Source organism: Lathyrus oleraceus, chromosome 3, assembly GCF_024323335.1.
Source record: "Lathyrus oleraceus cultivar Zhongwan6 chromosome 3, CAAS_Psat_ZW6_1.0, whole genome shotgun sequence".
Lineage (NCBI taxonomy): Eukaryota > Viridiplantae > Streptophyta > Magnoliopsida > Fabales > Fabaceae > Lathyrus > Lathyrus oleraceus.
Window position 1 is genome coordinate 225,242,969 of NC_066581.1, and position 26,103 is coordinate 225,269,071.

General features: G+C 35.8%; 1 protein-coding gene and 1 pseudogene across 1 annotated transcript; one reads left to right on the forward strand and one right to left on the reverse strand.

Annotated features, from left to right (window-relative positions):
- Positions 1-655: 655 nt before the first annotated feature.
- On the reverse strand, positions 656-4,506 carry LOC127126445 (uncharacterized). The gene is made up of 6 exons (XM_051055375.1): positions 3,986-4,506; positions 3,815-3,867; positions 3,353-3,417; positions 3,170-3,248; positions 1,529-1,834; positions 656-1,256 (listed from the first exon to the last, which is right to left on the reverse strand). The coding sequence occupies exons 1-6, from the start codon at positions 4,402-4,404 to the stop codon at positions 1,102-1,104; spliced, it is 1,077 nt and encodes a 358-aa protein (XP_050911332.1). The 5' UTR covers positions 4,405-4,506; the 3' UTR covers positions 656-1,101.
- A 16,632-nt stretch (positions 4,507-21,138) lies between these two features.
- On the forward strand, positions 21,139-22,849 carry LOC127130533 (acyl-coenzyme A oxidase 2, peroxisomal-like; annotated as a pseudogene).
- Positions 22,850-26,103: the final 3,254 nt, after the last annotated feature.

The following is a 26,103-nucleotide window of genomic DNA, read 5'->3' on the forward strand; positions in this document are numbered from 1 at the left end:
CTTCTATTTTAACTTTTATTTTAAAAAGGGTTTTACACCATCAGTTAATTATAGACGTTGGATATTAAAAGAAGTTTGACTTTTATTTTAAAAATTTATAAAGTAATACAAATGAGTGATGGTGATAAACCGACGGTGTAAAATTTTTTACACTGACAGTGTATAGTAATTAATCTCATAATTTTTACACTTAAAGTGTATATTAATTAATCTCTTAATATAAATTTTAAAACTCTGTTTCCATTTATCAAGACGTAAATTATTTGAAAATTTATTAAGGGTATGCATATTTAGGATGTGCTTAACATATAGTATATCAACAAAAATCTATTTTAGTATGATATTTAAAGGCCATTTGTATTAAATTGTTTTTCTAAATAAATTTTGTAATAAATTAATCTTTTTAGTATGTAAAGGTGTAGGTGGGTCAAACTTTAAACCAATTATGTCACTCAAAAAATGATATACTTGTAAGTCGTCTTTCTAAAAGAGTGTGTTAAACTCATCTTACATGTATCAAACAATAGATAGGATAATATCTTATCAAACTCCACTATCTCAATATTGTTGAACCATATCATGATATCTCTTCAAAGCCACCAAATAAGATAGATATCAATTTCATCTTGTAGCCAGTATCTAACAACTAAAGACAAACTTTGAAGATAGAAAGCATAAAATATAATAATCAGCTACATGGACAGAACACTGTTCTTTCATAGGGAAACAAAAATAAAAACACCGTCTTTACTGGCAGGTAAATCATCGGGAAAACCAACACTAACATTAGAAACCCGATTCATGTCTCACCTCACCGTGTACTAGAAACGCATAATCCCTAATCTCCAATTATAGATCATAAAAGTCATTTCGAAGAAGCAAAAAAGGTGCAAGATTACAATCCTCTCTATACCATAACTGCATCTGTTTAGCCTTAAATCTTGAGCAGTTCTGATGAACAAGACTTTGATCCTTCATTCTGTAACTTCATTTGCAGTAGATTGAAAAACTTGAGCAGAATGCAAGTCGAGGAACAATAGAAAAATAGTGGCATCCCTTGATGAGGAATGAGTGTATGCATATAAAATGGCGCAACAAAAGTTACACAGAGCTTATATCTACCCGGCTTTGGTGAAGTTGGAAAGCTGGGGTTATCCAGCTTCCACAGCTGCATTGTATGCCTGACCAATTGAAGTACCCCAAACGGGCATCACAATGAGCACATGACAGCTTTCCTTCCAACGCGCCTTCCTCGACTGAGTGACAAGAGATATCAGTAAAATACAAAATCACCATTTTTATGCATATTTATGCGCACAGTTCATACTTAAACAATGTAGGCAATAGAAAACATCTATTAATGCTCCAAGAAAAATTGGTAATATAACTTCAAAATATTATAAATTACAACTCATATTGTCTTGTGCAAAATAATGCAAGCATTCTGGACAAATGAGAAATGTAAATTCAAATTCAATGCTTGTTGGTAATAGACACATTTTGATATTGTAGTTGAGTGTTTTCTTACCATCTTTCATCCATCGTAGAGGCTCAATAAATATGGACGAACACTCAGATTCATTAGACTTGTTAAAAGGATTGCCACTTCTCCTTTTGTGCCAACCAAAGGATGCCTCACCCTCGCCAGGAATATGATCTACAACATGTTCTTGCAATGCAACAATCCGACGGCACTTCTTACAACGGTATGTAGGGCTACGGTTATTATCTACTTTAGTAGCTTCTTGTGGCTCTGAAGATGTTTCAACAGGCATGCCAGGGTCTGCACCAAGTTTAGAACTGTCTATCCTTGACCCTGCGAAATGATTCTCACCTGAAAAAACGAGAGGTATTTCTTTCCTCAGATGACATTAATTACAAGCTGACGTCCTTTTCAATGGCTATACTAGACAAAATCATCAAGTTAGGGCAGATTATGCATGATACTAGAACATGGTAGGAACAAGTTAACTATAAAGTTGGATATACGACCACCACGGTAAGGAGTTTGATCCATAAACACAGAGATGCTGAAAACTATTGCGATAAATTTATCATAAACTTCCCAAGGCCTTGTATCTCAACCAAACCTACATTAATTAGTTTTTTTTTATCTAACTACTTCAATGGCTGGCTACTATTAATAAAGATATTTTAGTCAAGGAAGATTACTTTTAATTTGTTTACATATGTTATAAAGAGAAGTAATAAATTTGAAAATTTATTCAAAATCCTTCAAAGCTCTTGCTCTTCCCTAATGCACTTTTTTTGTTTCTCCATATTGGAGGGCTTTAGTCCATTGGAAAAAACTCTTAATCAAAGTGGGGAGATTAATCATCCTTCTCCTTTCCCTTACTCATTCTCTAATCCTCAAAACTCTCCCGTAAACTCCGTAATAAAGCCTCAAAAGTATGCATAACGCATAATATGAGACAGAGAGAGTATATTAAAACACAGGAGATACCAAAGTGCGATTTTTTCTTAGGAATAAATAACCCCGCCTATTTTTCACCAACACTTTATCTTCTTTGTGTACAAATCAGTGTTGTCAATCACAAATTAGGAAAATTGCAGTTTTGTTTTTTCTATTTATGTTGCACTATTGCGCTACAGTGCTGTAGTGCTGCTATAGCATTAAACATAGTGTACTAAATAGAGTATTGTGGAACAATAACAATAAGTAGCCTCTACTTGCCAACACTGGAACAGATTTGGGGAGGGAAAACAACTCCAACATGATTTGAGATGGAACGGCTCAGACTTCAAACACACTATCACATAGTAAAACGATCACAGCCACCGATTTGAGATCGAACAGCTTAGATCTGTTATTAATGGACGGTATTTCTTGATATAATAACTAAATGAAAGAACATGGTTATCTAAAAAGGAGAATAAACAGCAACAAAGTTGACATATAAAAACATAGGAAGGAAGAACGCGAGTTCTTTTCAATCCAGTGATGACACATGACAAAAAAAGTAAAAGGTGTATGTGTATCATACACCACCACAATAATACAAGGTGCTACTTAGTGCCACCTATATTTTTTATAGTTAGTGTTAATGAATAAATAGTGTCTGTATTATCAACTTACAAAGTTACAATAAATATATGAGCATGAGGTCCCACAACAAAAAGAAAATCACGGAGCTGAAGCCATACATACCTAGTACTTTTAGACGAAAACGCTTGTATATAGGGCTAGACTGATCAACCTTAAAACCCATCTCTTCAAACATTTTCAACTAAGGCAATAAAAATACATAAAGAATGTCAAAATCCTCACTCTAAAGTAGTATAAATATTAAACAACATTTTCAGCATACAGAGTGACCTTAATAACACAAACCTGCTCTAGAAAACCATCATTGGGGCAAACAAATTCACAGCTCTGCTTTAACGATTCAAGTGCATCTGCAGCAAATAAAAACGCAGAAAAATAAACACTTAAGTTCAAGATGTAGAGATCTTCAAATTTACTTAAAATTATACTAAAAACAAAGTCTTGACCTGAGTTAGTTTTGAAAAGCTACTAATCATGAATAATATTAGGCACTTTCAGACTATGAAGCACGAACACCATAAACACGACTCCGATACCAGTAATAACTTTTAAACGTAATCACAAATATCGGTGTCGGTTTCGGACACACTTTTTTTTCCATAGGTGTCAGTGCTACATAGCTTTCATAACATCCCTTCATGATTGTATGGTTAAGTAAACTAAAAATCTTCTAAAAACAAAAAGAAAGCCACTACCAAAAGAGAAGTCCCTGAAGACTTTAAACAAACAATTGGTTTCATTTCACACCTTCTAGTGACAGATTCTCGCTTCTCATCAAATAAGCAGTAATAACCGAAGCACTGCATATAAAAACACAAGTAAAACCCTATCAATACACAGTAATTTCAGTATAAGCAACAACAAAATTGAAATTGAAATTGAAAAAAAAAGTTGAAGTGTGAAAGTGATGATTGAAACCTTCTAGAAACACCTGCAAAACAGTGAACCAAAACGGAACCTTCCTTCCTACTCCGATCAATGAAATCGATGCAAACTTCTAGGTAATCCAACAAATTCTCGCTCTCTGTATCCTTAAGAGGAACCGCCATCCTTACAAGCTTGAGGTCTTTACCGGCATACTCGAGTGAGTAGAGGAGTTTGTCCGGCGAGAGAGCGGACTTGGCGGCGGTAGGGAGGTCGGAGACGTGAAGTTTGGAAATCTCTTTGACGGGGATGGAGATGGTGGAACGCCATTCGGAGAAGAAGGAGATTGAAGCGGAGCTGAGAACGGAGAGGATGTGGGTGATGTTGTTGTATTGAACGGCGGCGTTTTGGAGAATCTGAGCAGCGTCGTTGATGTTGCTGATGAAGAGATTCTCGCGGACTAGGTAAGGCATCACAACGGGAATTCGATTTAATTTCGGGAAAGTGTGAATGTTGAGAAATTACATAAGCTTCTTCTTACTCCACGTCTTTCTTTGGGTGATGCTTAGGCCAACATATATATTTTGGTTTGAAAATAATAAATAAATATAAATAAACTATTTTAGTTTTTTTTTCCTCAATAAGATTCACTTTGATTTTTAAAACTTGTAAAGTTTAATTTAATGAAATATATTTTCACACACTTACAAATAATTTTAAACCTCTCTTTAGCTAAAACACCTTAAATCCGATGAAAAAACCATCAAGGTGCACGTGAGATTGACCAAGAGTGATTTTATTCATTTAAGAATTATTTGTACACTTCCTAATTGATTAGAGACTTATTCCAATCAATTGGAGTAATGCAAAATGTTTTTAATCTATCAGAAATATTTTTAATCTATTAAGACACGTGAACCGTTGTAAGATTCCTTTTTGGAATTAGGATTGTCGTCAATTTGAACCACTTAATCAATTAACCATAATACTTAATCGATTAAGCCACTCAAAGACTCATGATTTTCCTTTTTGAGCCAAGATTTTCTCCCATAAATAGAGGGATTCTTCTCATTTTAAAATGTTGGATTTGAGACTTCACACACAAGAGAGGGGTGAATATGTGGTTTGGAAAAACTTAGTTTCGAAAAAATTTGAGGAATAAAATCAGAGTTTTAAAAACATTTTCAAAACCTTAGTAGCGGAAAATAAATTGCATAAATTAAAGGAGTTTAAGAGAAAGAGATTAACATCACGATATATAGAGGTTCAGTAAAAAAACAAAATATATACTCTTCTACCCAAGAATTGATCTTGAGAGTTTTCAATAATAGTTGAGAGTTTTTAATATGAAAGACTCAAGAACTCCCTTATACAAGGAAATGATGTTTGACCTCCAACCAAATAATACAAGATGATAGATTTAGATTGTGTGTCTTCTCTTAGTGAATTAAAGTGGTTAGTCTTCTTCTCCACAAACTTTGTAGGCCTGGTTTTTTAATTACACGGGTTGAGCTCACGAACCTTTGATCATTGGTTTTATACATGATATCAATAATGTAACACCCTAAAACCCCGACTCTTTAATTATAAAACAATTCCATTAAATTTCACAAATAGGACATTACACATACTTCACCAAACATTTTACTCAACAAAACATTTATTAAAATAACGAAATAAAAACATCATTTGACATAAAAAATCTCAACATCAAAAGGATAACGAAATAATTCTGAAACATTTCCGAGAAAACACAAAATGTAACAAGTCCACAGTGTTACATATCAGAGCTCAAAAAAAATTAAATAACTCAAAATATAGTTGTTCTTCCTAAAAAAACACTAAAAGGTTGACTTCCCCATTATATTTCGAGGAAAGCCCTAAATGATTGGTTATAAGTGTCTGTTATGTATTTTCTCAAATGATTTCCCTCCCTTTTCTTCATCTAGGGAATCCCCTTTTTATATGGCTTGACTCGTTCATCCTCCATTAATGTTTGTCTCCTCATATCCCTCATAAAGGTAGCCTTATGTCATGTATGTCGCCCATATAATTGCTAAATAACGTTTTTCCATAAATATATGTAACTCTCATGTCATTATGGAACATTCTGTAACCGTCTCCTTTGACCCTTCACATGGTATCCTAGCATTGACGTTGGGTCCGATTTGTGTGTATAAGTATGATGATCCGACCTACTTACCTCTTAATACTCGACCTTCTCACCACTCGGTTTCAGGGGACTCTAGGATGTACTCATCCCTTTCATTATTGGGGCCTTATGACCTTCCATCTTTAGAAACCGTTTCCAGAGGGTGACCCTCTAATCATTATCCCGGCTTGTTCGGGTTCAATACCCATTGGGTATGAGACTTAACACCTCGGACATTTAGGACCCTAAGTCTGGCAAGCTGATGCTTTCTTGGACCGGATTATATATCAAATGTTCTAAGCAAATCCATGTTCTAGTTTTGACTAATACTCGGCTTCCATCCGAGCCATTCCTACTTCATCACCAACTTCTTTCGATCTTATACATCGACCAGTCAACATAAATTTTTGGAATCCTTCATCTCTATCCTCTGAAGTTGTCTGAAGCATCACCCTCTTTTTCGATACCCCAAATAAATTTTTGATACTCCAAATAACAAGTCACTCTCTTTTTCGATCCAATCCCTTTTGCTTTCATTTCTTTGCCCAAAATCCTTCATCGACATCCTCTGAAGTTGTCTGAAACATTGCCTTGGTTCGAATCCTCATGCAACCTTACATTCAGATCCACCAGTGTTGACTTCTGAAGCTCTAATCGAAAAGGTAGATACGACTTACCATTTCAAGCAAATAAGTTACCACACTTTTCGCCTTGTTCCACTGATCAAACACCATAACCTACTTGAAATTTATTTTCAGCATTTACCGTTTAATCTTACTTTGAAGAAGTAGGGTTTTTCGAGTTCTTGAGCAAATTCTCCCTGCTCATAGCAAATCAATTGCTCTGATACAGGGAGACATGAACGATGAGGTGTTTAGCAACTGAATCCATGCTTAACTCATGTTAAAAATGTGAGTTCATGAAGTTGCAAAATTGAAATCTGGAGGTTGAAGATGAAGTTATGTGTGCGCTTTGGAGCCAATTTCAAACATCCCAGTCAATCAGCTCGTGCAACCTCCCATAGTCGTTGCATTTTGTCGCAACCTAAATGCGAAGGGAAACAACCGGCGAAAAAAGAAAGAAATGACAGAAGAGTCGCCACCGTGCGTTATTTATCCCAAAGGAGGGAAAGGAAACGCTCGAAGTAAACCTGGAAAAAGGAAAGGAAAAGATAAGGTCTCGCAACCGAATCTTGGGTTCGGGAGTCGATTATGCGAAGGGAAGGTATTAGCACCCTTATGCATCCGTAGTACTCTACGGGATCCACTCTTGTTGTTCTTGTCTAAAGGGTGTGGGTTTATTTAATGTACTATTCCTAAAAGAGGGGTCAAAAGAAAATGACTCGCACGGATGTCGCATCCACTGCATACGTATCTCATCTGAATATGAGAATCAGAGTCTTCGTAGCTCAGCTACCTATGGGTTAAAGAGGAGTGTGCTCGCTAAGACATCGTGTCTTATGCCTACGTATCTCATCTGGAATGAGAATCAGAGCAAGCCGTAGTTCGGATAACTACTTTTGTTTGTTTGGTGTTTTTTAGATGAACGACGTTACTACGCAATCTACCGGATGCTCGACCTTTGGAGACTTACTCGCCTGTAGTAGAAGGAGTTAATGTGTTCTTAGGAGAAGAAAAATCAATGAGTTTGTTTGTGTTTTAGGGATGCTCATGCAAAAGGAAGTCCTAGACGAAGGAACCGTGCTACCTTAATTGACATGCAAACGAGAGACTATACGAAGCCTAGCAATCCTATGGGGAGACGATCACACCATACAAAACAAACGTGCATAAAGTAAACGTGCCAACACGGGGCTCAAACATACGTGGGTAGGGCTTTAGTCAAGAGGGGTCATATCAACCTCGACAAACAAGCCTTGGAAGGGTAATCAAACGGGCTCTTAACCACTGACACTGAACGTCAGGGTGAGCAGATCAAAAGGGTAATGAGGATAAGACCTCATAGCTCTTAACCCTAGACAGGGTGAGCTCATGACAAAAAAGTGGGGATTCAGAAAGGTGGAACCCTCTCCACTGACCGACCGGACAAAAGATCTTGGGCTTTTGTTCTGAAGCATCGACACGTAGTGTGAGCATAAAGAACGACACACTGAATAACAGGGGATTGACTATTAATCCCTTTTATCCATCAATTGCCTCTTCATGGAGGTATTTTAGCACAAAAGTAAACACACACAAAAACATTGCCTCCTATCGAGGTCTTTTCAGCTAAGAAAGCGGTAAAATGCGGGAAAGGTGTAAAAGGGATCAAGAGATCTACCACGCGGATAAAGATCCGAAGTAACAGTAACTAAAGAACCGAGAAACCCAGAGATCTCTCAAGCTGGCACCATCAAAGAAAGCAAGTCAGTACAGGTAATCGGAATAAATCTCCAAGTGGTATCCCACAAATAAAGTGGAATACCGAGCAGGCTATCTCTTCAGGAGTCATGTGAGCCCTCACAAAAACTCAACAAACAGGTTAGAATAATAAGATGCAATCAAGAGTTGCACCACACAAAAGAAACATAACAACGACAGCGTCAGGTGAACAATGCACGGATGCAAGAGGAAACATATCACAAAAAAAAAACACCAGAATGGGTTAGAGCAATTAGAAATAAAAATAGCTACTGTCATGCTCGCTACTACTTCGCTTAGCGAAAGCTTAGCGAAGCTTCGCTACAGGCTCACCTAGCGAGGTGCTAGCGAATGCCTGCGGGTTTTGGTTTCTTCCTTGATAACAGTCCGATTCCGGTAACCCCAAACCTTATGGTACTCATTTCAGAAATTAAGTGATCAAATATTCAAGGCATTGTTTTACACATTCATGCATATCTAAACCCACATGTGAAACCTAACGATACCCATTCTTCCACATCCACCCATAATGCCTCACACATTTAGAAACTTCAAATTGAAAGCATAAAGTAGTGAAAATAGGGCAAACCTGATTGGAGAGATCGATTGAAATTGAATTGCACGGTTGGGTTTGCAGAGCAATCTTAGGGTTTATATGAGATAGAATTGGTTCTTTGCAGATGAGTTCCCTTCAGTGTCCGGAGTCTGAATTCTGTTAGCTTCTTCTCCAGCTATTTCTCTTCTGCCCCTTTTGGGAGATGGAAGTCTAGAATTTATAACCTGATTTTCGTGGCTTTGTGGGCTCAAATGAGAGAGGTCCAAGTCCAAGATTTTTCTGTTATATTTTTAAAACGCGTGGTCTTCGCCTAGCGAAGAATTTGCTCGCCTAGCGAGCATGACAGTTCAGATTCGCTAAGCGAACCACGTTGCTCGCCTAGCGAGCATGACAGCTCAGGAGCAGACTTTTGCTCCTTCCAAATTAGCATTTTGAATGATGAATAGGCCCCATTTGAACATGTTGAAAGTAACTCAAGTCATTCCCTTGTGTTGACTGATCACCCAGATAGAACCCACAAAGTGTCTTGGATGATATTCAAGCTTCTTGGAGCTAATTCTGATTGACATGATGAAATGCAATATGAAATGTAAAATGACCTAAAAATGAATGCATGAATAAGGGGTGCAAATTTGAGGTGCTACACATTTGAATTATTTTCTTTTTCTTTTTATTTCATTTAATTCCTCTTTCTTCTAAAATTAATTTTTAATAGCTTCTTTATTATTTTTTAGTCTAATTTTTTCTCATAATTTCCTAAAAATATCTTCTATCACATATAATTTTTCCATATTTTTTAAAATTATGTTTGCATTTAATTCATATTTTCTCTTATTTTTCATTTAATTTTCTTTTAACATTTTAATTTTATTCATTTTAAAACATTTTGCACCCCAATTTTTTAGGTTAAGTCACTCTTACTTTTGTTGACCTTCTCCAATTTTCTTGAATTTTTATTATGTGTTTAATTACTCCTTTAATATTTTCTATTTTATTTTCTTTTAATTAAGCATTATTAATTCATTTTTATCATTTTATTATTTCTTTTTTATTATCATCTGATGTTTTAATTTGAGTTGACCACTTGGTTGATGATTTCTTCCACATCTCAAATCATTGATAGATGGACTTGAGGTCGATTCAACACTCTCTGATCCAAAATGGTTGATAGATGATTGTGAATCATCTTCAATACTTTGCATCAGTGATAGGTTAACCCTTGATGCGCCATATTTTGAGTCCTTTGATTTATGGGTAGAATGGTCCCTATGTAGTCACCTTGACTCCACTCTTCACTTCTTTCTATCTTCATTTCCCCTTCTCTTTTATTCATTGTATGACATGTTGTAGGATATTAACTTTGTGTTAATTCTCTAACTTGTCTGATACATACATTATTATTGACCGACCTCAGATAGGTATGGCTTCTACATAAGCCTACTTACAATTACTTAACATAGTGCTAAATTGTCCCGACACACTTCATTAATCATTAACTCCTAACATTACTTTATGCTTTTTACATTGTTGCCATTTAATTCAAGTCATTTAGTTTATGTCATTTACTTAAAGCACTTTAATTTTATGCTTCATTAATCATCATTTCACCTCATACTCTATTCATTGTGCCTTATTCATCTGTTGCTTCTTACCTTGTTTGATTACTTTGCTTGTTAAATCTTAATGAATCAAAACATGATAAAGTAACTTGGACATAATCTTAAACCCATGCTTGACTTGGAGTGATGAAGACCTTTTGGACAATGGACTTTGACTTAGGTTTATACCTTTTGCTTGACTTGGAGTGACCTTGGACCCATGGACCTTATGGACACTTTGACTTACTTTGCTCCTGTTAAACTTTTGGGTTCATGATCTTGTTCATTTGTTTATTCATTTTCCTTTTGCATTCATATGCTTAGGCTTAGCACACTTTTACACACACATGGCTTTCTCTCGGGCTACCTAACAATGAGACATAGATCAATACACTTTGCACCCACATGGCTTTCTCTTGGGCTACCTAACAATGAAACCTTAGGATGGTTTTGTATGATCATGCATCCTTGTTTATTCATCACTCCTACTTCTTTGATTTTGCTTGTTCAAGTTCCCATTTGATCTGACTCATCTTTACAAGCATCTTTAGGAACCTACTTCAACAACTTGTCGGTTATTTAGGCACGCATGCCATGAGCCTTAAGCAATAGAAAATGATGAGAGGGTATCTTCCCTACCCTTTTCTAGAGTACCTATGTGCATAGGATATAGACCCTAGCTTCTCAGATTATTTGTTTCTATTCATAGACTTAAGTGAAATTCTGTGTCAATTCACTGTCAAGTCTGCAACTTGCCCATGTGGCTCCTTTATCTCTCTTGGTTTAAACACCACTATAATCACCTTTATTAGGGACATACCTTTATGGTTAACCCCTTATCCCTTTCTTTTAGGGTTGACACCTTCATGGTTATTCACTGGGTTGACACCTTTATAGTTATTCTCCTTCTTGGTTTACACACCATTGTAATCATTTCTTTTTGGGTTGACACCTTTATGGTTATTCCCCTTCTTAGTTTAAACACCATTGTAATCACTTATTTTTGGGTTAACACCTTCATGGTTATTCCCTGGGTTTACACATTTATGATTATTCCCTTTCTTGGTTTAAACACCATTGTAATCTCTTCTTTTTGGGTTGACACCTTCATGGTTATTCCCTGGGTTGACACCTTTATGGTTATTACCCTTCTTGGTTTAAACACCATTATAATCACTTCTTTTTGGGTTGACACCTTTATGGTTATTCCTTGGGTTGACACCTTTATGGTTATTCCCTTTCTTGGTTTAAACACCACTGATTACCATATTAGTCCTTGTGCCTTGGTAAGACCCTTGTCATGTAAGTACCAGTACTTTGACAAGTTTTTGTTTTCCTCATTTCCATATCATTCCATGTGCCTTGGTAAGACCCTTGTCATGTGAGTCTTAGCACTTTGACAAGTTCCTGTTTCCCCCTTACCACATCAGTCCACGTGCCTTGGTAAAACCCTTGTCATGTGAGTCTCAGTGCTTTGATAAGTTCCTATTTTCCTCCTTACCATATCAATCTCTGCGCCTTGGTAAGACCCTTGTCATATGAGTCCCAATGCTTTGAAAAGTTCCTATTTTCCTCATTACCATATCAGTTTATGTGTCTTAGTAAGACCCTTGTCATGTCAGTCTCAACGCTTTGACAAGTTCCTGCTTTCCTCATTACCATATTAGTCCATGTGCCTTGGTAAGACCCTTGTCATGTGAGACTCAGTGCTTTGACAGGTTCCTGCTTTCTTTACTTACCATGTCAGTCTTCGTGCTTTGGTAAGCCTTTTCTTTCCGGTTTAAACACCACCCCCAATCATATTTTTTTTCTTAGTCTTTGTCTTTCGAACTATGGAGCTCTAATTTCCTTATTGCACTATAAGGATACGTAGGCACGACGATGCAATCCCTTGGCGATCACCTTCCTTTCTTTTTTTGTCCTCCCCGGTCCCATGAACTATGGGGCTCTGACTTTCTCATTGCATCATGAGAATACGTAGGCATGAGGGTGACAATCCTCCTCGAGCACCCTCTTTTCTTAACCCCATTTTCTTTTCTGTAGGCATCAATATTATAACACCCATCTAAGCAAGAACATTTAAAATGGTTCCCATGGAATACCATAGATGTGAGGGGTGTTAATACCTTCCCCTTGCATAACCGACTCCCATACCTGTTTCTATGTTTCCTTTTGGGTTTTATCGATATTTTTCCTTCCCTCTTTTCGGATAAATAAAGTTCAGGGGCAACTTTGTTGTATCTTCGAGCGTGCGATGCATTCGGTATGTACACCAATCTCAATCAGCTTCCTTCAATAGGATACCCCTTGGAAAGACATCTAAAAAATTATTCAAAGTTGATCTCTATGGATGTCGATTTTATTCCTTTTACGATCAAATTTAAAGATGAGCCTTTAATTGTTAGGTTGGAGTACAATTCTCTTACAAGATTGGGAAACATTTAATCAAGTACCTCAGTGAATAACTCTCTTAGCAATCCTTAACAGATATGGGCATATGGTTTGAAGTTGTTGAGAAATTTCTCCTCCATAATAGAAGGTCCTATCATATTTCGGTTGGACATCACACTTATTTCTTGATTTCTTGATGTTGTACCTTCTACAAATAGTCTTTTTGATGAGGAGTTTCCAGTTTGAATGATTTTTGTAGAGGCCATGAATGATGATGCTTATGGAATAAATTGAAACTCACACAAGAACACAAAAAGAAGAAAGAAAAATATGAGATGCAAAAGAAGGGAATAAAGTTACCTACTTATAATGCCTCTTCTGGCGGTTTGATCATGTAAAAAAATTAAAACATCATTGAGGATCCAATCCAAAAAATATGAAAGCAACTCTTTCTAAAATAGCCCATCTAATTTATTATAATTTTTCCTTATTCAATTAGATCATGGTGATATTAAAGATCTTGTGTGTCAGTCATTAACACACTTATGTGTTTTGCTTGGATGTGAAGATTCAGTTTGATTTTTCTTGAAATTAACGTGTAGGTAACCTAATCAATTAGCTTTTTGCTTTTTAGCCTCCTTAGTGCTTTCGGGCCTTGGTTTGAGTTTTTCCTTGGTACCCATGCTCTTTGCACCATTTCTCATTAAGTTTGCACCATGTCGCGTATCGAAAAATACGATCCTTCCCAAAGCATTCGCGCGCTCGCAGAAAATGTTTCAAACAGAGTCGCCACCGAACTTTATTTATTTCAAATAATGAAGGGGAAAATATCGATAAAACCCTAAAAATAGAAAGAAGATAGTCGTCACAATCATATTCGGGTTCAGGAGTCGATTACACAAGGGGAAGGTATTAGCACCTCTCACGTCTGTTGTACTCAATGGGAACCTTTTAGTTAAACTTTTAACTGAATGTTAGCTTATGTTAAATGTTTTCTTTTAGTGATCAAAAGTGAAAAAGGAAAAGAAAATGGGTCGTAAAAAGGTTTTTATTAGGGTGCTTGACGAGATTGTGGGTCTCGCTCCTATGTATCCTAGGGTACAATGAGGAACTCAAAGCTTCTTAGTTCTTTGTAGAAAACTATGTTTTATGGGTTGGTTTGTTTTATTGAGCAAGTGTTTAGATTACGCTCTAACGGTTAAACATTAGCTTGTATGCTCGTAGGGGAGTCTTAAGCGTTTTTTTGTATTTGCATTAGAACATACTAATTAAACAATATTCTTTTGTAAAAGGTTTTTGGTTGCGCGGGGGCGAGAAAAAAGATAGGTTTGATTGGTTGAATTTTTTTTTATGACAATTTCTCGAATGGTCGAGTTAGGCAACTCATATACAAAAAATCGAGGAGAGGAATAGAAGGCTCTATATCATCTCCCTTTTCATCCTTAAGTGCCAAAATGGTTTAGATATTGTTAAGGTATCTTAGATGGACGATGAATACTCGAACGGTCGAGTTAGGCAGCTCGTATCCAAGTACTCGAGGAAGAGAATAAAAGGCTCTAGACCACTTCCTTTTTCGTCCAAGTTATTACGAAAATGAGTTTGCTTAAGTTTTGATTACGAAAGTGATTTGTAATGAATCAGATTGGAAGTTTTTAATGGATGACAATTGCTCGAATGGTCAAGTAAGACAACTCGTATCCAAACAATCGAGGAGAGGAATAGAATGCTCTAAACCATATCCATTTCCGTCCTTTAAAATAATGTTTAGGAATGGTTAAGTGTTTTAATTTGAATTAGAAAAATACGCTCGATATTGATCGAGGTTTTAATTTGCATTGCGATGCAAAATGAAACAAGTTTGAGAAAAAATCCGCTTGGCATTAGACCAAGGGTTTTGTTATTGAAAAGTTTATTTTTAAGTCATATTGTCACTTAACAATTTAATTTACAAATATGATCAAAGATGCATGGTTAAGTCATGATTAACAATTGATATGAATAAAATGTATGATTAATAAAATAAAGCGAATAAACAATCACAGGAATATAAACAAAAAATAATAGTTAATTAATATTTAATTGAATTAATTAATTAAGGTAATTAAAAATGATTGCCATGATTAATTGATCAAATAAATTAATTCGATCATTAATAAAGTTAATAAAATTTAATTAATTAATTTAATTGATTAAAATAAAACTAATTAATCAATTAAAAAAAGATGGATGGTGCATTTTTATATGGGTTCAATAAATGTCATTTAAAATAGGGGCCCAAAGCCCAACTGATTTCTAAAAATAAATGACCAAACAAAAAGAATATGCTTAATACATGTTTTAGTTCATTGACTTGATTTAATATTAAGCTTTTGGGGATGTAATTCCTAAAAGGGTGTGTTGGCAAAGGGTTTTAAATGGGTTGGACCCAAATGGCCTAAACCCGAGTTAACTCTCCAAAAACCTAAATGTTGACGTCATCTGCCCCATCCCCATTACTCCAGTCACACGTGGTCATTGGAAAATTGGCAAAAAGAAACAAAATTAACACTTGGCAATCAATGGAAATAAAGAGCAGAAAAAGAAGGGGCATGACCCTTGAAAAAAACTCAACATACTCTCTCTATCACCTTAAACATATTCTATCTTTTTCCCTTGTCTCATATTCTCTCTCCAACTTTGTTTTCTCTCACCATCATTCCACTAATAAAACATACCGATATGATCGACTTTTTCTTCGTAACACCAAACCACCTTCTAAATTCCCATATTCAAAACTAGAAACATTTATTTTGCAAATTAAAACATGAACCCTAATTATTAAAAATCAAATTAAATGTCAACTGTTCATCAATTCAAGAAATTAGCATGGGGTTAACGTTCAGGGGAGCAAGGTGAGCATTATGATATGAAGAAACCAAGGGAAAATGCAAGAAACTCGCGTAACCGGATCTAGTATGACGGATCTTCCTTCTTCGATGACGTGTACAACTTCCGCTAAGCTTCCTTTTCAATCCTCTCTTATTTTGCCACTCTTCTTTCCCCTCATTCTTTTCATTTTCTAATGTGTGTTAGTTGTTACTCTTTGTGTGGCTTGCTGAACTCTGAGTTTCTTGAAGTTTCAATGTGAAGCTTTAAGAACTCGATTCACAAAGCTTTAGTAATTAGGTGGGTTAAGGAAGTTTTAGCAAAGTTTTAGGTGTGTGATTAAGGTATTTTCTGCTTGAAATTGAGTGAGGTAGAAGGGTGTGATTTATAGTGGGACCAGTGTGCAGAATAAGAGGGAATTGAAGGTTGTTAGGGAATTTTGGAGGGAGAAAAGAGGGAGTGGATCCGTGTGAGAAATTAGCAATCCTCGTGAAATTTGTTGATGTATGGATGAGATCACTTGAGATTGATTTTGTTGTATTTCATTTCAATTTATGTTTTTTAAGTTGTAATGAAATTTGGATGAAATATCCCTTGTTGTTTAGCGTGAGTCTTGTGATTTTGGTGGTCCCAATCTCATGTATGTATGTATGGTGACATGCTCAGGCTTTGCTGAGTTTTTTATTTGAATTTTCTGGTTGTTTTTCTTTTGAATATGGTTGTTGTGTATGTATGTATGGTAGTGCTCATGTACTGATGATGTACGTACTAGTTTGATTTCCTTTTGTTCTACAAGATGTTGATTGTTGTTGATGATGTACATAGATGATGATGATGAAAGCATGAAAAGGGGATGGAAAGCACATGAAGACTTGTTGCACCCAACAAATTCTATTTCCCCTTTCTTTTTATTTTGTTTTTATAATATTCATTATGAGATGAATAAGACAAACTCTTTATTATAACATTTTGTTTTATTTGGGATATACCATGTAAATAATAAAGATTATCTTTTTTTTTCTATTTTTGTACTTTGTGGCATTAATTGGTAAAATGCAAAGTATACACTTAATGAAAAACAAGTTTAATTCCAACATGCTTTTAATATTCTTTGGATGTGGAATAACTATGAATGTGTGATTTAAATGAAAGGCTAAATGTATATTCTATTAAAAGGGTATCTCAAAGAAATGCAAAGAAAAACATTTAAATCTTATTGTTTCCTAAAAACAAAAGATACCTTTTTATTTTTGAAACTTCTAAAATGATGAGATGTACTCAGAATGATAAACTTCCTACTAAAACTTGCTTATGAATGTATGACAATTCATCAAACAAATAAAAGAGCAAGAAGGAAGTGCACATAACATCTAAAGAAAGTCAAGGGTTCAAAGTCAAGCTCTAACTTTAACTTTATCTTAATATAGAGGAATTTTATTAAGACAAAGTGAAAAAGGATGAAGGTATTGATCAAGGATCACAAACCCCTGACTTTATTGGAATTATTGGGTGTGAAAATGAACTACTTTTGACTATTGAAAAAGAAGATGACCAGATGAAATGGTCATGTGAATGCAGATGAAAAGATAAAATGCAATGCAATTTTGGTAGGACAAAATTGGAGTATGACAGTTGCCCCTATCTATGATAGATGAATCCATTATAGATTTATCATCTAAACTTACCAAGAGGTTATATGATCTTCATATATCAAAGAATGTTGAAACCATACTCAACGAACAGTTGCTTTGATCACGACCATTGATATACACCATCATGCAACAATCTTGGATCACAAGTGTTAGCACAATAAATTACTATTGTATACTCAAAGGTATACACTTTGCTTTATAACTTAATTTAATATATACTATGACTTTATTAAGGCTACAAAGCATTCATGCAAAACAAATTAGGTTTTCACCTTTGGTGCCTATTATACCCCAAATTTGCCTTCCCTTTTCGCTTCTCATCTGACTTATGGCTTGAGACTCATTCATATTTCATTCATGTGCATAATTTATTCATGATTAACACTTGCTAACCGACATCATGGATTCAAGGTTCATGGTTGGTAAAAACAAGGACTTTGTTTGAAGATTGTGGTATTGCACACCTTATGGGCTGAAACCCTAATTCTTGACTTTGCTTGCATGGGATCTTGTGTTTTCCCTTATATGTAATTAACCTGACTTCTGGACCCTAATTGTGGGTCCATGGTTTGAGGTGTTTCATGTGGAGCTTTGGGCTTTGTTTGAAACCCTAATCATGGATAGTTGGTATTCAGGTGCTTTGCTGGTTTGGCTTTCTGATCTATGGTTCATCAAAACCCTAGTCCTTGGCTTTGAGGTTTGTGAACCCTATGGTTTGCATTGAGGTAGTGGAAACCCTGCTTGTGGTTCATGGCATTGATGTTCCACTTGAGTTGACGTCTCACCTGGCTTGAGATTCTTGATTAATACATAGTTTTGAACTTTGAAATAGTAAACCCCAATTCTTGGTGTTATGTGATTGACTCAAGGCATGTTTGTATTCATGTTTCATTAACCTCATCGTCTCATGATCCATTTGATCTGAATCTTATTTCAATCCCACTTCATCCATTATTTTCATGGTTTTATTAAAATGTCAAGATTCATTCATGCTTTGATTTATAGTCCCATTGATACAAATTCATTGTCCATTTGATCAAGTCATTCCATGACCCATTAATTCCATTTCATTCATTCATTCAAACATGTTCAAAAGTGCATTAAAAGCTTTTGTTTTTGGTTGATTTCATTTTGAACAAGAAAGAAAGCCAAGCCATTATGCCTCACACATGAGCCCATGCATCAAAAATAAGAAAAAAAAACATTTTTTCATGATGGTAATCGATTACCATGTTTGGGTAATCGATTACCCTGCTTCCAATAGCCAAAAAAATCATTTTTTCATGATGGTAATTGATTACGATGTTTGGGTAATCGATTACACTGCTTCCAGTAGCTAAAAAACTCATTTTGCATGATGGTAATTGATTACCATGTCTTGGGTAATCGATTACACCTGGGACAGTGAGTCAAAATGCTGCATTTTTCAGCAGTAATGCATTTTCCTTTTCACTCCAAACCAGCCCCAATGTTTGCATCAATACATATTGAAATCTTTACATAATCATGTAGCAACCAACCATATCATTCATGCATTGAACCAAGCTCCTAACACTTCAATTCACCAAACTTCCCAAGCTAACTCCAAACCAATTCAACTAACTCGAAGCCTCATTTAACCAATTCCAGGCCTCATAAAACTAACTCTGAACTTCTATTTGATCCAAACCTATAACTTATATAAACATATCACTCTCATTACACAAGGGGGCTCATAAATTGATTATTATCTCAACATCACTCATTGCAAATTCAACCTTCACTCTCTCACTTCATCTCCTCCAATTCCTCTCCCTACACCGAACCTCAAATCACCATTAGAACAAGATTCACATTTAAGTTTGTTATCAATTGAGATAAACCTCTTGCATTAAACATTATTCCTACATTCATATAATCAACATCAACAACAACAATTCAATTTAGATTTTTTCAGAGTCGATTCTTGAAGAGGAGGATTTCATAGTAGAAGTAGAAGATTAAAGGTTCAAAGTAGCATACCTCTGGTTTTCACTTTAACTTCTTCATCTTCAACACCAAATTCCAAGAACAAAGCTCTATTCTTGCAGGTCGGTGAATCTTCATCCTTGCTTGTTTGCTGAATTTTTGATACCACAATGTAGCTTTTGTAGTAGAGAATCAAAACTCCAAGGTTTGGTGGTTTGATTCTCCTCCATCCCCATTTAATGTCAGATTTTGTGCTTAGGGTTCTTGAATGTAATAGCTCAATTTCCAGAATTGATTAACTTATAGTTAGAATAGATGAAAGATTAGGATGGAAGAGGTTGGGAGGAGGAGGAAGATAGTGTTTTTTCTATATTTCAGCCAACTCTACCGCCCCGGGTGCGGTGGTGTTAGAGCTTCAGTGGTGGTTCCCTTTTGACATGAAAAATTGAATTTGGTGTGTAGAGATGATGAATTATTGTTGCTGAATTTTTCTCTCATTTCCTTTGCAAATTATGTTGGGCTTAGCCATTAAGCCCAATATTTTACTTTCCAGTCCCCTGTTTTGCATAGAAACATACTTGCTGAACCCAACTACACTTCCTTGTACTTGGGCTTATTCTGTTGGTCCCAAAGCCCATATTTCTGAATTCTACACTCCATATTCAGGTTCTGCACCTCTCTCCTTGTTCTTATTTATGATCTTAGGATTATTAGATTAGGATTTTTAGACATTTTGAGCTTGGATTAGTAATAGAATTTTTAGAAATATTGATAATTAGTTGTAATTATAGAATAAGAACTAATTATATTTCAATTAGAATTTTCATAGATTTAATTCAATATCCATGATTTTATGAAATGACCATTTTGCCCCTTTAAGGTTTATTTTGATATTTTAGCCATAATAATTGCATGTTCTTTTAGGTATGTCATACCCCAAAATTTACTCCACCCTTCGCAAGTTCATCTAGGTCACTAACCCTAGGCATTTTCATATCATGATAAGTATTCATCGCATATACATATTCATAATATCACAGTACATTCCACTTGCATATGAAAAAACATAAAATCATGGATTCAAGAGTATTATCACACAAGGCATGGAAGGAAGGTATGCCTTCAAGTTTGAGAATCATATGGTCATTCATCGAGCTTCATTGGTTTGTTCAATAATTCATCAAAAGTCTACTTGTTCATGATCTTCATGCTTGGATCAAGGTGCATTCATTTAAGGTGGTCACGATCTTTGGCTTGGTTAAGTGTTCATTCACTTGGTTGGATTTAGTCTAGTAGCATGACATATTCCATATGGCTTGAAGGCACTGCGTTGTTCAGTCAAGTCCATTTTCATTCATTCTATCAAGTCATTATTCAAGTCCATTCCATATCATTTCGTCCAAAACTACACATTTTTACCTAAGTTGACTTTTGGTCAACTGTCGACTTTTTGGTCAACCAGTTGACCAAAGTCAACCATCTTTTCCAACCATCTTATTTTTCAAATCATGATACATGTCCACTTTAAACCAATGTCATTTCACCTATTAAATCATGTTCATAATCCATGAACCATTTTGCATTATTTAAGTCATTTTCCATCTTTTAATCAAGTTCATACATATTTTCAAACCATAATCTCAATTATTTCTAATTTCATTTCACATCAACCCACAAAATGCAAACTCCAAAATCAAAATCAAAATCCAACGACGAATCGAGAGATTATCCCTACACCTAAACCCAATTCCTCGTTTTGCGAAAGAAGAAACATGGAATTGTGTATACATGGAAAATTGCAATCGTGGGAAGAAGTTGAGTGTGGATGGGAATTCTCTGACATATTACATGAGAGGGAAGCATAAAGATGTGCAAGAGAAGGTTTTTAATTACTTTAATGGTGGTCCTCATCTTCAAACCCCGATTGAGATTTCAAAATATAATCACAGAACGTTGTGTATGAATCAGCTTTTAGGGCTTGTTAGGGAAGCTGGGATTAGACCTTTGAATTATGTGATTAATGATCATGCTAAGCATTTTTCTATTTTAGAAGCCGTGGGGAGTATTGATATGTCGCTTGGAATCAAGATGGGTGTTAAATATAATCTTTGAGGTGGTTTTGTCATCAATCTTAGAACGCAAAAACACAAGGATAAGTACTATGATGGTATTGATAACTTGGAATATGCTGGTTGTTTTGCTATGACTGAGCTTCACCATGGTTCAAATGTCCAGGGTATTCTAACTCTTGCCACCTTTGATTAGATCACTGATGAATTCGTATGGTGCCGTCAAATGGTGGATTGGCAATACTGTCGTGCATGGTAAATTTGTCACTACTTTTGCTAGGCTGATGTTACCTAATTATGACGTGAAAAAAATTTATGATATGGATGTTCATGCTTTCACTGTTCCAATAAGGGATATGAAGACTCATCAAACACTTCATGGGATTGATATACATGATTGCAGTCATAAAGTTGGTCTTAACGGTGTTGATAATGGAGCTCTAAAATTCCGCTCAGTGAGAATTCCTCGAGACAACCTTCTAAACCGTTTTGGAGATGTCTCCCGTGATGGGTAGTAAATAAGTACCATTTCTTCGGTCAATAAACGGTTTGGTGCAACTCTTGGGGAACTTGTTAATGATAGGGTAGGCCTCACATATTCTTCCGTAAGTGTCCGCAAAGTGGCTCCCACAATTGCCATCAGATATTTTCTACTTTGTCAGCAATTTACACCTTGAAACCAACCCAAAGTAGCTATTCTTGACTCCTAGTCTCATCAGCATAAGCCTATGCCATTGTCGGCTTCAACTTACGCATTCCATTTTGCCACTACAAACCTAGTGGAGAAATACTCTGAAATAAAGAAGACTAACGATGAAGAATTAGTTACAACTGTACATGCTCTCTTGGCAGGTCTGGAGGCTTATGTAACATCGTATACTGCAAAGTCACTCAGAACCTGTAGGGAAGCCTATGGAGGTCATGGTTATGCCGCTGTCAATCGATTTGGTTCATTGAGGAATGATCACGACATTTTTCATACATTTGAAGGAGACAACACCGTTCTTCTTCAACAGGTTGCAGGCGATCTTTTGAAACAATACCAGGAAAAGTTTGAAGGAGGGACTTTAGCAGTGACATGGAATTACTTGAGATATTCCATGAGTTCTTATCTATCATAGCCAAATCCAGTTACTGCCAGGGGGGAAAGTGAAGACCATCTATGAAATCCAAAATTTCAATTGAATGCTTTCAGATATCGAACATTTAGATTACTTCATAGTGTTGATGTACGACTTCGAAAGCATTCAAAATCTCTTGGAGACTCTGGTGCATGGAATAGATGTTTAAGTCATCTATTGACAATAGCAGAATCACCATATAGTTAACCGATTCTCCAACTTATCAACCAACCCTCAACCAAACTGTAATAGCTTCTAACCGAATCTCGAACCTTCCCTAACAAACTTCAACAACATACTCTAACTGCTCCCACTCTCCAAGAACCATATAACCCTTTCAATCTCGCAACCGACAAAGACCGGAAGCTTCACACCAACCCAACTGTCAAAAGATGCACAATAGTAAACTCAAAAGGAATTCTTTTAATCTTCCACAAAAATTTCTCAACCGAAAAATGAATCTCTAACTAATCACGTAACCAATTTCCAACTACTTCCAAAAAGCCCCTGATAATCACCCTGCGAAGAAGATTTTCCGATTACCTTCCAACCTTTCTATATAACTCCACCATGCAACTCCTCTCCCTCACCTCTCGTTTTGAATCCTCAACTGCTTCAAACTCTACAACCTTCTAACTGAACTTCACCCTCAACCTTTCAACCATATTCCTCTCCCTCAACAACCTCCAAGAGAACATAAAAAATCAACATAACTCCACCCCAATTTTCACCAACTAACCTTAACCACCATTCAACTGCGAATTTTCCATAACAGAAACTTAAACCTCACTCCTAACAGACACCAATCTCTAACCAATTTCTTCACCCTTCATCACCACATAACCAATTCTAACCTAACAATCCAAAAAAGGCTCCATCATCAATGAATTCGGTACCTTCAAACCATTCTTCGAACCAACCAAAAAAATGATCTCAAACTTGACAAAGAAAAGCTTCTAATTTCACTCTCGCAGACCATTTTTCGATGCTCTTCAACCAACCTACAAACGGAATTCCAACAGAGAGGAACATCACATAACAGAAAGAAGAAGGGGGAGGAGAAACTAGGAATCGGAAGTGGCAACAATGGATCGAATAACAAGACACACGCATTAAGAAAGAGAGGATTGAAAGAAATACCTGGAGCCACTGTGTCGAACTGGTAGGTTCATACTCCCTTCATTTTTCTATTTCGTGCACAAGCGAGCAAGATGAATTCGACTTCGGTCTCGGTTGCATTTCATCGTTAAATTTCTGTGTAATTCGCTCGTTTCTTTGATTCTTTGATTGAGGAAAAGCTTTCTTGAATCGTTTCATTCAATCATATAGAGTTGGCGCGGACAGAAGATGAATTTGGATTCTGGATCTTGTGGAACCTTCTTCATGTGGCCTTAGAATGTTATTGAGTCACCGTCTGAGTGTGTAGCGGTAAATTCATGATCATCAAGCTATGGATAAGCTAAAGATCAAATAACAAGAGTCACCACCGTGCTTTTATTGTTTCCAAGGGAAAAGGGAAAAAGTACGAACAAAACCCAAAATTAAGAAGTTTTCAAATCAAAACTAATAAAATGTCAGAGATTACATGTAAGGGGGTTGGTTACACAGAGGGAAGGTGTTAGCACCCAAAGTGTCCTATAACTCCTAGGGAGCCCTTTTTGTGTGCATATGTACTTGGTATAAAGTGATGTTTACAAACAAATAGAATGGGGGGATGAGAAAAGAATTCATTAATTATATTTTTGTGTTTGACAAGACCTTCGGTCTTGTGCCTACGTGCCAACATAAAAATGAGGGATCAAAACCTCGTAGTTCGTGATACAAATTTCAAAGGTGGATGCATTACTTTTAACAAAAATTAAGTTTGAAAGGCACAAAGGCCTAAAAATGGTTTGAATGAGTTAATTCTTTTTGGTTTTTTTGAAAGTTTAAGTCAAGTATAGTTAAGTCTATTTACAAGTTTGATTTAGAAAATGAGTTTGAAAATGCAATGGCATAAGGCCAAAGTTTCTATCTTTTTGCAAAAGTGGTCAAAGTTTAGAACAAAATAAGTTCACACAAAGAATGTTTTGAAAAAGGAGGGAGAGATTTTGAAATTAAATAAGTGGGGAGAAGATGAAGAGACTATCCTATGTATAAAATTTAAAAGTTTAGAGTTGAAAAGATCTGACCAAGTGGGTAACAATCCAATAGACAAGAATGTCAATAGAACCCCAGAATTCCCTTGGACTTTTAGAATCAAGCAACACACAAATGCACAATTATATTATCTTGAAGAGCAAGGCATCAAATAAAAATGGCCCCATCCAAGCTTATCTATTCCATGATCTTCTTCAAAGTAGCACATGTAATAGATGAATTCCCCAAGTCACAGGTTCAAAATAACAACTTCACAATGATCATGTTGCAGATGAACTTAGAGAGATCTTGAATGATGTATCAGATGAAGTTTCAAATTGCAAGCACTTGGTTTCTCAATAAGTTGGCATTGGCCAAGTCCTTTAGCATAAGAATGTTGCCTAGGTTCTAAGTCCATTTGTCCAAGATCAAGCCAACAGTCCACACAAAAGTTTTTTAGGGTTTTTGTTGTTATTATGTACATTAATGGTCAAAGACCACATAAACAAACAAAGTATACACAAACAAAATATATCACACAATATGGTCCAAGTGGACAAAGTGAAAATTGCATTAACATAAACAATTAGAATGATATGAACAATGGCAAATGAATAAAAGACAAGAATTAAATGACATTAAAATAAATGGCTTGAAAATAAAAGTTAGTAGTTAATAGGTTAGAAATTAGTATTGTTTTGCTTTTGCTTTTTAATTTGAAGTCATTCTTTGGAGAACACTCAACCCACTTATCATAAGCATGGATCCTTGAACCAAGACATCTTCCAAAGGAAGGAAAAAAGGCCAAATTTCCACACAATACCATGAAAGAGGGGAGACTTACAATCTCATTGACTAGAATGCTTATGCCTTTGTGTCACAAATTTAGCGCCATGTTAAGCAATCGTAATTGGACTTATGTAGAAGTCACAACTATTTGAGGTCGGACAATAAAAGTTTGGTGTTAATGCATGTTAGAGACATAGTATAATGAACTATGCTCATGAAACATACCACACACAAAAAAGAATATGCAAAAGGTGTGGCCTAATTTCATCCATACTCATGTTAATTTTTCAATCAACTAGCATTAGGACTTTGAGATATCATAGGCCAAAGGAGATGAATGAATGAAGAAGGAGAATAAGATGAAGTGGGAAGGGAATGGATGAAATCACAAATTGGTCAAAGGAGGACTTTGACCAAATTAATATCATTCATTCATTTTGGGAGATGGAATGTACATTCCACCAATCCCCTAAATCCAATGATATTAATTTGAAAAAGTCAAATCAACCTTGACCAAGGCCCAACAACAATAGTCAAACATAAACAAGTCATCA

Excerpts from the sequence above, each read along its gene's own strand:
- LOC127126445 (XM_051055375.1), bottom strand. The coding sequence starts at position 4,404 with ATGCCTTACCTAGTCCGCGAGAATCTCTTCATCAGCAACATCAACGAC. Across the intron at positions 3,868-3,985 it reads TTTGCAGGTGTTTCTAGAAG|TGCTTCGGTTATTACTGCTT; the intron begins GTTTCAATCATC and ends TTTTATATGCAG. Across the intron at positions 1,257-1,528 it reads TCTACGATGGATGAAAGATG|TCGAGGAAGGCGCGTTGGAA; the intron begins GTAAGAAAACAC and ends CTTGTCACTCAG.